Raw genomic sequence first — 13,310 nt, 5'->3', positions numbered from 1 at the left:
TCGTCGTATAGTTAGGGCGGAGTCAGGTTCACCTGGTCCCGCCCCTAGAGATCAAGATTCAAGATTCAAGATGTTTTATTTGTCACATACACACACAGGGTGTGCAGTGAAATGAAAGTGGCAATGCTCAGCAGGAATGTGCAAGGGCAACAAGTACACACTATTTACAAATAAAAAACAACACAATATTTACAGTAAGTGTGTGTGTGTGTGTGTGTGTGTGTGCCTAAGAGGGGCAGTTGTGTGGGTCTATGTGGGGGTCCTGGTGAGGTCGGAGTTCACAATCCTGATGGCCTGAGGAAAGAAACTCCGTCTCAGTCTCTCTGTTCTTGCAGCGTGACTACGGAGGCGCCTGCCTGACCGCAGCAGCTGAAACAGTCTGTTGTTGGGGTGGTGAGGATCCTTCATGATCCTGCCGGCTCTGGTTCTGCACCTCCTGGTGTACAAGTCCTGCAGGGTGGGAGTGTAGTTCAATAGTGCGCTCAGCCGCACTACTCTCTGCAGAGCCTTCCTGTCCCGAGCGGAGCAGTTGCCAAACCAGGCTGTGATGCTTCCTGTCAGGACGCCTCTACAGCTCCAGAGTAGAAGGACTGAAGGATCCTCTGGGAAACTTTAAATTTCCTCAGCTGCCTGAGGTGGTAGAGGCGCTGCCTTGCCTTTCTCACCAGAGTGTCTGTGTTTGTTGACCATGTCAGATCCTCGGTGATGTGGACTCCCAGGTATTTATACCCGCTCACCCTCTCCACAGTAGTCCCGTTAATCCCCAGTGGTGAGTACGTCCTCTGTTGTTGTACCCTCCTAAAGTCCACAATCAGCTCCTTAGTTTTGGTGACATTCATGATGAGGCTGTTGTCCTGGCACCAGAGTGACAGATCAGCAACTTCCTCCAGGTAGGCCTTCTCGTTGTCGGAGATCAGGCCCACCACCACTGTGTCATCCGCAAACTTGATGATGGTATTGAGTTGAACCTGGCCACACAGTCATGTGTGTACAGGGAGTACAGTAGGGGCTGAGGACGCAACCCTGGGGGATCCTGTGTTCAGGGTGAGGGATTTGGAGGTGTGTCTGCCCACCCTGACCACCTGTGGCCTGGCGGTCAGGAAGTCCAGGATCCAAGCACACAGGGGTGTTCAGTCCCAGCTCAATCAGCTTGCCGCCAGTCTGAGGGACTATGGTGTTGAAAGCTGAACTATAATCAATGAACAGTAGTCTCACATAGCCCCCTCTGGCTGTCCAGATGAGAGAGTGTGGTGTGCAGTACCTGGGAGACAGCATCATCCGTGGATCTGTTTGGGCGATAAGCAAACTGCAGCGGTCCATGGAGGAAGGAGGAAGGCGCAGATGTAGTCCTTTATCAGCCTCTCAGCATTTCATGACCACCGAGGTGAGGGCCACCGGTCGGTAGTCATTCATACATGCTGGAGAAGCATTCTTGGGCACAGGGACAATAGTGGATCTCTTGAAGCAGGCGGGACCACGGACTCAGCCAGGAGAGGTTGAATATTGTGGTGAACACGAGCTAGCTGGTTAGCACAGGTCTTCAGTACTCGCCCAGATATGCCATCTGGACCTGCAGCTTTCCTGGTGTTCACCCTCAACAGAGCCCTCCTCACACTGTGCTCGGTCACAGAGAGTGTGTTCATCCTCAGCCCTAGAACTCACCGGCTACGCTTAACGGTGTTGTTGTTGGGCGAGCTAGCGCTGTTGTTGCTAGCCTCAAACCGTGCATAAAATGAGTTCAGGTCGTCCGCTAGGGATGCGTCGGCACTCACCATTGCGCGGGGTCTGCTCTGGTAGTCTGTGATAGTCCGTAGCCCCTGCCATAGGCGCCTGGTGTCGCGCTGCTCCATCTGTGATTCCACTCTGTCTCGGTACCTTCTTTTGGCGTCCTTCACCGCCCTCCTCAGTCCATAGACCGCTGCCTTGTACTCGTCCATGTTGCTGCTATAGGCTTAGAGGCTGCTGGGGGACGTTTTAGGATACACTGAGCACCTATCTCCTCTAGGATACACTGAGCACCTGTCTCCTCTAGGATACACTGAGCACCTATCTCCTCCAGGATACACTGAGCACCTATCTCCTCTAGGATACACTGAGCACCTATCTCCTCCAGGATACACTGAGCATCTATCTCCTCTAGGATACACTGAGCACCTATCTCCTCTAAGATACACTGAGCACCTATCTCCTCTAGGATACACTGAGCACCTGTCTCCTCTAGGACACACTGAGCACCTGTCTCCTCTAGGATACACTGAGCAACTGTCTCCTCCAGGATACACTGAGCACCTATCTCCTCTAGGATACACTGAGCACCTATCTCCTCTAGGATACACTGAGCACCTATCTCCTCTAGGATACACTGAGCACCTATCTCCTCTAGGATACACTGAGCACCTGTCTCCTCCAGGATACACTGAGCACCTATCTCCTCTAGGATACACTGAGCACCTATCTCCTCCAGGATACACTGAGCACCTGTCTCCTCCAGGATACACTGAGCACCTATCTCCTCTAGGATACACTGAGCACCTGTCTCCTCCAGGATACACTGAGCACCTGTCTCCTCCAGGATACACTGAGCACCTATCTCCTCCAGGATACACTGAGCACCTATCTCCTCTAGGATACACTGAGCACCTATCTCCTCCAGGATACACTGAGCACCTCTCTCCTCTAGGATCCACTGAGCACCTATCTCCTCTAGGATACACTGAGCACATATCTCCTCTAGGATACACTGAGCACCTATCTCCTCTAGGATACACTGAGCACCTGTCTCCTCCAGGATACACTGAGCACCTCTCTCCTCTAGGATACACTGAGCACCTGTCTCCTCTAGGATACACTGAGCACATATCTCCTCTAGGATACACTGAGCACCTATCTCCTCTAGGATACACTGAGCACCTATCTCCTCCAGGATACACTGAGCACCTGTCTCCTCTAGGATACACTGAGCACCTATCTCCTCTAGGATACACTGAGCACCTATCTCCTCTTCTCTCTCTACTTATGGATGAATTTACATCTCTCCAGAGTCTTTGTGACTTCACGTCTCATAGGGTCATTGCATGTGTTGTAACTCTGTAATGATTCCTTCTGGTCACATGACATCTCTTGTTTCTGTCCATCCTGGAGAGGGATCCTCCTCTGTTGCTCTCCTGGAGGTTTCTTCCGGTTTTTTTCCCAGTGAAAGTTTAAAAAAAATCTATTTCTGATATTGCGCTTTATAAAATAAACTGAATTGAAAACACTCCCGTCTGTAATCCGACGCCAACCACCGAGTCAGTACTTTGTGATTGAAGACTTCAGTCGAGTAATTTGGACGCACGTTCCTCCAGACCGCCTCCACCACCTGGATGATTGAGCTGAACCTTCGCTCGAAAAAAACCTCCACAAATCAAATCCCGCCAATCATAAAATTCAAAACATTCATGATGTAATCATCCCAAACACCTGACGTGTCCCCGGTGAACGGCTACGACCATAACTCATTGACACCGGGCGTCTGCGCTCGACCGGAGAGAGACAGCTCCGAGTGTGGCCTCTGTAATGAGGAGCTAATGCAGGCGGCTAGACGGAGAGGCTTTGGTGTGGGGGAAATATGAGAGATAACGAGCCCGAAAAATACTCTGCACTCTGACATCAGCAGAGTCAACACTGCGCTGCACTTATTTCTTCAAAAAGTCGACTCGTTTTTACTACCACCGATATATGCGGCGCGGTAATATTGTCTTAAGAGTGTAATTATCGGAAAGTCAAACCGAATGAGTCTCACATCGAAATCCAAGCCTGCCACTTAAAAAAAAGTCGATCTAAGAGTATAAATAAGCTTTGCATCAAATAGGTGGCGGTTGTTGCCATGGCGGCAGCTGCCGCCGGGGGAGGGGAGGGGGGGCTGTGTTGACGAAAGAAGGAAGTCAGGGAGGGAAGGAGGCAGAGGTGATCCTGCGTTTTTCACACTTTTCCTATGACATCGACGGCCCAAACATCACCCATGTGACACCCAGAACTTTGTGAAGTAACGGATCAACAGCACCCGCTCACACATTCCACCCTGCTGTCATCACACACACACACACACACACACACACGCAAGTTCCTGTCAGGGTTTTGCAAACAGCACTTGACTGAAACGGCTCTCCTGAGGGTTTCAAATGACTTAAAATGACTTATTAATGTCATCTGACGTAGGTGACTGCTCTGTGTTGGTGCTCATTGACCTCACTTTGGCATTTGACCCCCCCCGTACACCGTAACATCTCGATTGAGAGGTGGGAGAATTTTGTGTCCTACATCTCTCCACTGTCCTGTGGGGTACCGCAGGGCTCAGTCCTGGGGCCTCTATTATTTTCTTTACACTTATTACCCCTGGGACAGATCATTAAAACCTATAATGTTACTTATCATCTATATGCAGATGATATCCAACTGCAAGTCTCCTTTAAACCCAGTGAGGCCTTCAGGTTAACCAGCCTTCTTGATTGTGTCAATACTATTAAGGACTTGACAGCAGTAAATTGCTTACAACTGAACGATAATGAGACTCTCGTCTGCTGTCCACCGAAACCTGTGTAATCTCGGGTATTTTTTGATAAATCCTTGTCGTTTGACCACCGCGTCAAGCAGCTGGCTTGATATCTGTGAGATCTGTTTTATCTGCAGCTGAATTAGAGATAATCACACAAGCTTTATCTCTTCTCGTATTGATTACTGCAATGCACTTTTCTTCTCTCTCTCAGTAAATATACGATTAACCGGAAAAGGACAAATCCAGTGAGGCCAGTGAAGGTACCCGAGTACCGGGGAGATGTGATTGCTCTCATATCACCCCGATACTGAGGTGTCTTCACTGGCTCCCTGTAGAGCATAGGATCCACTTTAAAATCCTCACTCTCACATACAGAACATTGCACGGCCAGACTCCTTCATACGTGGCTGAACTACAATCTCAGATCCAACCTTCAGAACCTTCTGCCAGTCCCTCACACTCGCCTCAAAACTCGTGGTGACCGAGCTTTCGAGGCAGTAGCACCAACCCTGTGGGACGCTCTGCCTGCACCCCGAAGGTTCGCTTATTCAATCGTGTCATTTACACACCAACTCAAGACATTCCTGTTTAAAATGGCATTTGGTTAATTACATATTCTATTGCCTATTTTTTATCTGTTTTGTTTATTTATTTGTCTCATTTGTTTTATTGTGTTTTTTTACTGCACCGTCTTTTACTGTGTATTGTACTTTCCTCTTTTTAACTGTTGAAATGTTTTGGACCCTATTATTGCCAATTAGTTTTAATTGACTACTGTACTGCATTTTGTGACCCCTTTGTCTGTAAGAAGTGCAATATAAATAAACCTTACTTACTTACTTACTTACTCGCAAATACTTTGTCGTGGCAGTCAATATGTACAATTCGAGAGATGTCAGCCGTCAATCCCGTTTCATTCTCCGCGAGCCGGTGCTCTCGTTTCACATTGATTGGTCTGAGTAAATGTTTTGTTGACCGGATCCTGACGAGCTGAAGCTATCGAGGCTAAAGTGATCTCCCGGTGAGATCTGAGATTACATTTTCTCCGTGCTTCCGTCTTTTTATAAAACAGACAGTAGGGCCGCCATGCACTAATCCTCTCCCACCTTGATGCAACACTCTTAATAAACTGATCATTTTAATGAAGACTGGAGGTGTGAAGATATGTATTGTGTTTGTGTAACTGGTGTTGACAGACGAGGCGTTAAGGAAGCGAGGGAGAGGACACTATTTATATTTTTTCAAGAGTTTTCAAAGTACATCTCCATGTTTTTAACACAGGGCAGCGACATGTACATAAAGTCAGAATGTCCCTGTTCCAGGAATATAATAACCATGTTGATGGGACATGAGCAATATTTAAATAAAAAGGAATCTTTATGATTATTCTTTGTCTGAGTTTAATTTGTGGGATAATCATGCTTTAAAGTTTGGAAGTATAGTTCTTGGAACGCTTTAGGGAACGCAAACAGAAGGTGTGATGTTGGAAAGGGCTATACAAGTCTTTATGTGTTGACAATTTGTGGCCCAAAATCACAAATTACAAATTTGCCTCCGAGGGCTTTGCAATCTGTCCACATTCGACATCCCGGGGAAAAAGTCCTCCCCCCCCATCCTAAAAAAAAAACCTTTAACAGGGAGAAAAAATGAAGAAATTACCAACTGGTTCATTTTTTTAGAACATATTTGTTAAAATCATGTATTTTTGAAGGGAGCATGTTAATGCGCCTAAACATCCAGGTGGTGTGTTGTTGTTGTTGTTTGTGATTAGAATTGAAAAATTGCATCTCCCTCTTTATATTACTGGAGACAGCCAGATGTATATCTCGCCTTAAGCTGCAATGGGTTTTTTTCCTCGACTCGGTGCGGTCGCCACCAGGAGAGTCTCGTGCGGTCTTTTAAAGAAGGTGGTAAAAAAAAAGAAGAAGGAAAGAAAGCAAAAAAGTTTTTCCTTTTTTTCCTTAAAAAAAAAAAAAAAAAAAATACCGTAAACACGTAATCATCGGCGTGGCGGCCGTCTCTCTTCCTCTGACGCGCCGCTGCGATATGATGATGATGATGAGGATCGGACCCCTCCCCTTTCCTTTATTTGAGCGTATTCACTTTAATGAGATTCCCCCGGCTGGGGGGGATCTCTCTCTCTCTCTCTCTCTCTCTCAACCTGTTCTTGACTATACCCAACATTCATGAACCTCCGGAGGACGCTGGGCATCCTCGGGGATGCTGCAGGAGTTCAGGGCGGGGCAGTGGAGCAGATTGGGGGCAGCAGAATGCCAAGTCCACTCATGTATGTAATGGTTACACTGAAGTGATTGTACAATGTGACCCCTCCCCCCCTCCTGCTGCCCCTGCCCTGTCCACCCCATCATAATATCAATTAGTATTATGGCAGAAGACAGACGCACCGATGAACCGTAGCAAGTGGCATCTCTGGAGAGAGCCAGTGCCACGAGACGGCCTTCATTAGGCCTGAGAAGTGGCAGGTTATCCCATCCCCGCACTCCCTTTTAATCTGCGCTACGGAGCCACGGAGCCGACCCCGGCCCCGACCGGCAAATGTTATTATTTCATCTTCGGTCGCAGCTGTGAAGAAGCCAAGGGGGCGTGACAGCCAGTGGCTTTTTTACCAACACTTTACAGGGAAGAAAAAACACAGTTGGTGGAGCCAACAGCCGGACATGCGGTCGACAACGGGAGCATTTTAATGAATTAGGAATCAGGGGGATGGCAGAGCGCACGTCTGACGGGTCCAACCGGTCCGTCTGCGAAGCGACAGCCGAGTTGTAATTCAAACTGGGTTCTGCATTCAGATGCCAGCCTCGCTCCCAATGTGTTTTTGGGGTGTTAAATTTCATCAGGAAATTTCCATTTGGCCTGCCTTCATTATTCAGAGGGAAGGTGCCGCCCCGCTGGCGCTCCTCGGTGTTGCCTAAACACAGCGGTGTGCTTGAGTGGGATTTATTGGAAATTGGATCAGGGAAAAATAAAAATGGGAACACTTCCTGTCTGTGGGAGTCATTGAGTCGGGCAGTAAGGTGAAAGGCATGAGGCAGCACACTTCACAGGGGACAATGAGGGCGACATCCGATTGGCTACAGATAGGTCTACGTTGAAAAAAACGCATTTCAGGAATCGAGACACGCTAGGGGAGTCTCAAAAACCCACAAACAAATGAGTAGCGATCCACAAACAAATACATAAAAATCCACAAAGAAATGCATTTATGAGTCTAATTTATTTGTAAATCTTTCTGCGTGCATTTGTAAATCTTTGTGTTTGCATTTGTGACATGAACAAGATATATTACACGTAAAACACACATGGCCCACGTCATGAAGTCGGATGTGCTTTTTGGGATTTAATGTCATTGCAGGAATAAATAAATGTAAAAAAGACGCATTTTTGGGGGGAAATTTCACATGTGAAATATCTGAATTTCACATATCAATGTATAACATTCACATGAACTTTTTCGAAATAATACAAACATAAATTTCTCTTGTGTTCTTGTGCTTTTTGTGTTAAGTACCCAACCCATCTCCGTATTTAATTATAATGATTTACAAAATGTTACAACTTTGTACGCCAATGACACACCTTTCTTTATTTTTATATCTGTAAGCAGTCCCACTAACAAATTCACATGTTTTATAATTTGTAAAAACACTTTTCAAATGTCATGAATTCACATAAAGAAGCGTGACTTGAGTGTCTCCATCATGTGATGAAGTCAATGTGATAAATCACGTTTTTTACCCAGCGCTTGTTTGTATTTTATAACTTCCCCAAACTTATTTCTCATTAGAATTCAGTTTCAGCCGTGATCCAAGTCAAGTTACTAACTTTCCAACCACCTAACCAACCTCGACGCTAACTAAATGCCTGCTGCAGCTAATTCACTAAATTCAGACATTTCTCTTCAGCCGAATGCAAAGGAGGTTGAAAAGCAATCCGCCGACACGATTACCTCGTTTCAAAACTAGCCGGCAGCTACAGCGGCTCGTGTTCTGGCTGCACCGCGTCCAGACTGTGCGCGGAGAGCATTTGAATGCAGCGCGTCTTCTCGACCGGGTGGGTGAGGACAAGAGGCCTCCGTCACCGGGCCAGCTCCGGCAGTGTGGCTCCGAGCTCCACCGAGGGGTTACCTCACAGCTCGGCCGTCACTGGCATTGAGTAAGCAATCTGTCGGCTTCAGCTGAGTAATTACCGACGTGCGGCACCTTTTCCCCGCTGATGATGATGCTGTCATGGGCCGCGGCTGTTGCCGTGTCCTCGGGGGCCGGTTTGATTGTCGGGGAATGACTTTGTTTTCCGGTATCGTCATATAGGCTCTGCGCCATATTTCATCAGATGCTATGGAGTTGGAGAAATGTACAAATGATCTGTTGTATTTGAAAGTCAGGTTGATGGGTGATAGATGGTTGCTAGGGAAGCTCTATATGTGATATTACTGAGCAACAACACTCATCTCAGTGGCAGCATCATTAACCAAAAATAGACATTCGGCTGTGGTAGAAACGCATTACTCAATAATGATGGCAACTAATGCCGAGGCAATGTTTATTTCAACAAATACTCCGTAGCCTCCGGCTAGAATCGGATTAATTAAATATAGATTCGGAAACACCTCGAGGTAGGTTGAATCGTCGGTCCTGAATTTCATTCAGTTTTTTTCTCACTCTTTTGTTTTACCGATCTTTTAAGTTAAAAAGAGACGAACGGAAAAATTCAACACGGCGTCACCCCCAGAACGCTCCGCCGGTGAGGCTCCACAAACAAAAAGGCAAACGTGAAATATAGTGTCTCGTTTTTTCGGCAAATGAAATCCGTTCCCCCTGTTCCGCGAGCACGGCGACAAACAACTCTGAGATATGAATGCAAATAGCGTATTTAAAAAAGGGCCTAATAGCCGTTTTGCAATCCGATGCATCATCGTGATCAATTGTGCTTATTCACGTCCACACGCCCTCCTTTACACGTCACGCCTCTGATTGTATTTTCCAAATGCCAAAAGCAGACGAATCGCCCCAGACGGCAGACGCACGAGTCATTTAGTGACAATGAAGCCGAATGATAAACACGGAGGGGGCGGGGGGGCGACGCATGGCTGCAGCCTCTTTCCCCGGATCGCATCGTCTTGAAGCCCTCAAATCTCCCCGGGTCCCTTTTTTTGGGGGGGGGGGGGGGGTCTTTTTGATTTGCGTGACGCCTCCTCCTCTCCCTCGCCTACACAAAAGAGCCTCAGAAGCCAAACCGCGGCGGAGCACCGGTCCTTCCCATCACGAGGTATCGCATTACGGCGGGGATATTATCGGGGATTAGGACCCCGGACACAGTGAAGCACTGTCATTATATCAGTCGGCTTTTTGGAAAGAGAGTTAAATCTCCCATGAATGATGCCACTTACACCTGCTGTTAAATCTTATGGATGTGCCTCGTACTAATGATGCCATCGTCTCCCTGGGATGACCTCGAGCCGGACTTTGTTTTGAGGAACAAGAAAGAGTTTTTGAATGTCTTTGAGCGGCGGCGGGCGGCCTTTGTGAGTCAGGCTTCAAGCGAGCACCGGGAGAGGAAAGAGGAAGCGAAGCTGGACCGACGGCAGGGAGACGCGTTCGGGGTCTTACCTGTCCCGGCATGGCGTTCTCACAGAGGATGGTCTCATAGTCGATGGCGAAGACCGGAGCGTTGTCGTTTATGTCCTGCACGGTGATGAGAGCGATGCCTTTTCCAATTTGGGTCGGATCCTCTGAAGGAGAGACGGAAAAAAGAGAGAGAGTAAGAGCAGAGAGAGAAGAGCTTTCAGAAAAAGAAAAAAAAACTTTCTTTAAGTCTGCCTTAGCTTTGCCTTGATGCACTTTGGCCATTTTATGGAATATTGATCTTTCTCGTGTGTTTTAATTCATCACAAAAGAGGAGGAGGAGGCGGGGGGAGAAAGTGCTGTTGTAATGAAATATGCAGTGCACCTCTAACAGCTGGCGTCCTTACCCACTCTGCTGTGGATCAGCCAAAGTGATTACACTCGGTGCCTGTTTGTTGTCGTGGGGGTGGGGGTGGGGGGGGGGGGTCTAGCCATCTCGCTCTGTGGGCTTCATGCCTCTTTTCTGCCTGACACTCGCTGATGGCTAAATGGCTGCGTCTGAGCGCGAGATGATGATTAAGCCCGGCGTCGCCGCCAGAGAGCGACGCGCTGACATTCGGTGCCGGCTGATTTTGACGGCGGATAAAAAGGAACGCGCGGCGCCTCGGGCCACGGGCTTCTTGTCAGTGTTGCGCGGGTCGGGCCGCGGCGGATGAAATGTGAGTGACTGCAGCTCAAAATGCACGACGTCCCTCAACCGAGGAGTCCGTGCACTCTTCAGTGAGAGAAAGAAAAAAGAAGCTATTTACGATAAACAGGGCGGTGGATTGTGTGGCCGTAAACTCAAAGATGTTTTCAACTGGAAAACGTCTCCCAACGTCAGAAGCCAGTACCTCATGCATGAGGGACTGTTGTGACATTTTCATACGGCTATTATTATAGCTGCCTTCTCTTTGTTGCTGCATCAGGCAAGCGCTCCCACTAGGGAATCAACCCAGCGGTGTGTTTTGTGTGCCGTTAGATGTAAATAAAAACAGATCTTTGAAGCAAAGAGTGATACAAAATAAATAATCAACACTTCCCTTTTCATACAGTGTTCAACAGAGGAACTGGCGGGCTGGCGTATGTAAAAAAAAAAAAATGTTATACTAATGTGACGCAGCTGTCGTGAGAGCTGTACGGATGGGCTGCTGTTGATCGTCGTCCATCGTATTTGCATGATGGAAGTGAAATGATACGAAGGCTGAGAAGAAGAAGAAAGGCACCGCCGTCCTTCGAGCCATTGAGAGATAATCAAAAAAGGCAAGCGGCACTTCTTCACATCACATTAACATAGTTCACCCGCGGGTGATATCGCCCACTCTTAGTCAGCATCTCGTCCCCACGGCTCATAGACACATGGAGGTCGACTGTCTTGTCTGTGAATTAACATTCCCCGACAGCCCCACAACAACCCCGACATTGCCCTCTGCACGGAAGGCTACAGGACATCATGAGGAGGCTAACTGGAGGGAGACGACAGCGTCACGTTGACAAAGTATATGAAACCGGTGATCCCAACAAGTATCCGACCATTCGCTCAGCCCCGCTGGCAGATTTACCACTCAAATGTCTTTGTTTTTGAGGTCTAATTTCAAATAGACTAAGACAAAACAGGATTCCTGTTTCTAGCCAGCAACCATTGATTTTGCAGGTCGAACTGACGACTGCTGCGAGCAAATTAGCTGCTGTGGCGAGCTGATTAAGCTAACGTGAGATCCATTAGTTGGTTCAGAACAGTGTTGACATTTTACGCTTCTGTTAGAATGAATAAAATAAAAATAAATGTCTGAAATGGATGGTTACATGCAGGATGTACAGAAATGAGCACAAGCTATCGAGGACGTAGATAAACAAAGGGTGTTGAGCCTGTTAGTGCTCGTATTTGTACTGTAGATCAGGGCTATTCAACTTCAGTAGCAAGTGGGCCGAATAAGAAAATCACGGGGGGTGTGAGGGCCGCACAGAATATTGATCAAATAATGGCTCAAAATTAAAAACAGTAATGTATATTTCCACAGGGAAACAGTCACACACGAAAATGCGTCGGTATTGTGTGGCAAAAGTGTTGCGAACAAGCATCACTATAAACATGTTTCAAAGTGTAAATATCCGCTCAAGGCAACCAGTTGTTTCAGATCCCTTCAACCAAACTGTTCCCATGAAAACATAAGAAATGTGACTTAATGGATCAATATATAAATTACTTGGAATGACACTAATATCTGGTGGCGCATCGCACAGACTAAGTGCAGACTCCTTTTGCGTGAAAGGGATCGAAACCAGGTCGGGCGATCTTTTTATTTTTATTTTTTCGAAAATGTATTTCTTCATCCGTGGCTGTGATGCGCTGCTCACTTATACAATCGTAACCGCCGACATGGATATGAACGGTGGCTTGAAGATCTCCAGCAATATGTTTGTGAATGTGTGACAAATCTGGTGAGCGAGACAGAGCCCCGCTGCAGATGTGAAGAGAACACAACACACGCCAAGAGGGAAACCAGTAGGTCTGAAAACCAGTAGGGGTGTAACACCGGCAACCAACACGGTGCGTAACATAAAGATGTAACCATACAGGTTTGGTTGAGGCAACAGTGAAACTCAATGGCTCTGGGTTAGATGTCTCAATGTATAAAAGAGGCGTGTCCGTCAGTTTTATTTTTTCTTACCAAGCTATACTGATTTGCAGGCAGTCTTGCGGGCCAGAGTTAAACTCAAACGGGCCGTATCCGGCCCGCGGGCCGCTAGTTGAATAGGCCTGCTGTAGATGATTAGACTGCTATTTCGTGCAATCAGATGCCTGTTCTGATGCTAAGCTGACTTTCTTGTTCTTCCTTTCAAAGTAATTTTTTTTAATGCTTTTAAGATGAGGACAAATTAAACGTTAGCTACTATCTTGCGTACCATTGGCTGAGGTTGTTGGAGCTTCTCACGTTACCCATTAAGCACGGACCATTAAAAAGCATTAAACCCACAAATGAATATTGTTAGCTCATAAAATGCTCCTAGGTCTTGAAAGTAACACGCTGTTACTACTGTTAGCAGTAAGGTAGATAGTCAGATTTTAAAAAAGACAGCACCCCCTCCAAACTCGTAAATGCAGAGTTTCACTCTGACTACACGCCCACCGGAGCTTTAGCGGTGAACGGTGA

General features: G+C 47.1%; 1 protein-coding gene across 1 annotated transcript in view; it reads right to left on the bottom strand.

The window, feature by feature from the left end:
- Nucleotides 1-13,310, bottom strand: part of cdh7a (cadherin 7a) — a 102,521-nt gene that overhangs the window by 16,639 nt on the left and 72,572 nt on the right. Inside the window, exon 8 of the mRNA XM_056434586.1 lies at nt 10,162-10,283. Within this exon, the coding sequence (XP_056290561.1) occupies nt 10,162-10,283 (122 nt within the window). The remainder of the gene's footprint in view (nt 1-10,161; nt 10,284-13,310) is intronic.

The sequence above is a fragment of the Pseudoliparis swirei genome, chromosome 16, assembly GCF_029220125.1.
Source record: "Pseudoliparis swirei isolate HS2019 ecotype Mariana Trench chromosome 16, NWPU_hadal_v1, whole genome shotgun sequence".
In the NCBI taxonomy this organism is placed as follows: domain Eukaryota; kingdom Metazoa; phylum Chordata; class Actinopteri; order Perciformes; family Liparidae; genus Pseudoliparis; species Pseudoliparis swirei.
The sequence above is the reverse complement of the archived record's forward strand: the minus strand, read 5'-3'. Positions and strand labels throughout refer to the sequence as shown.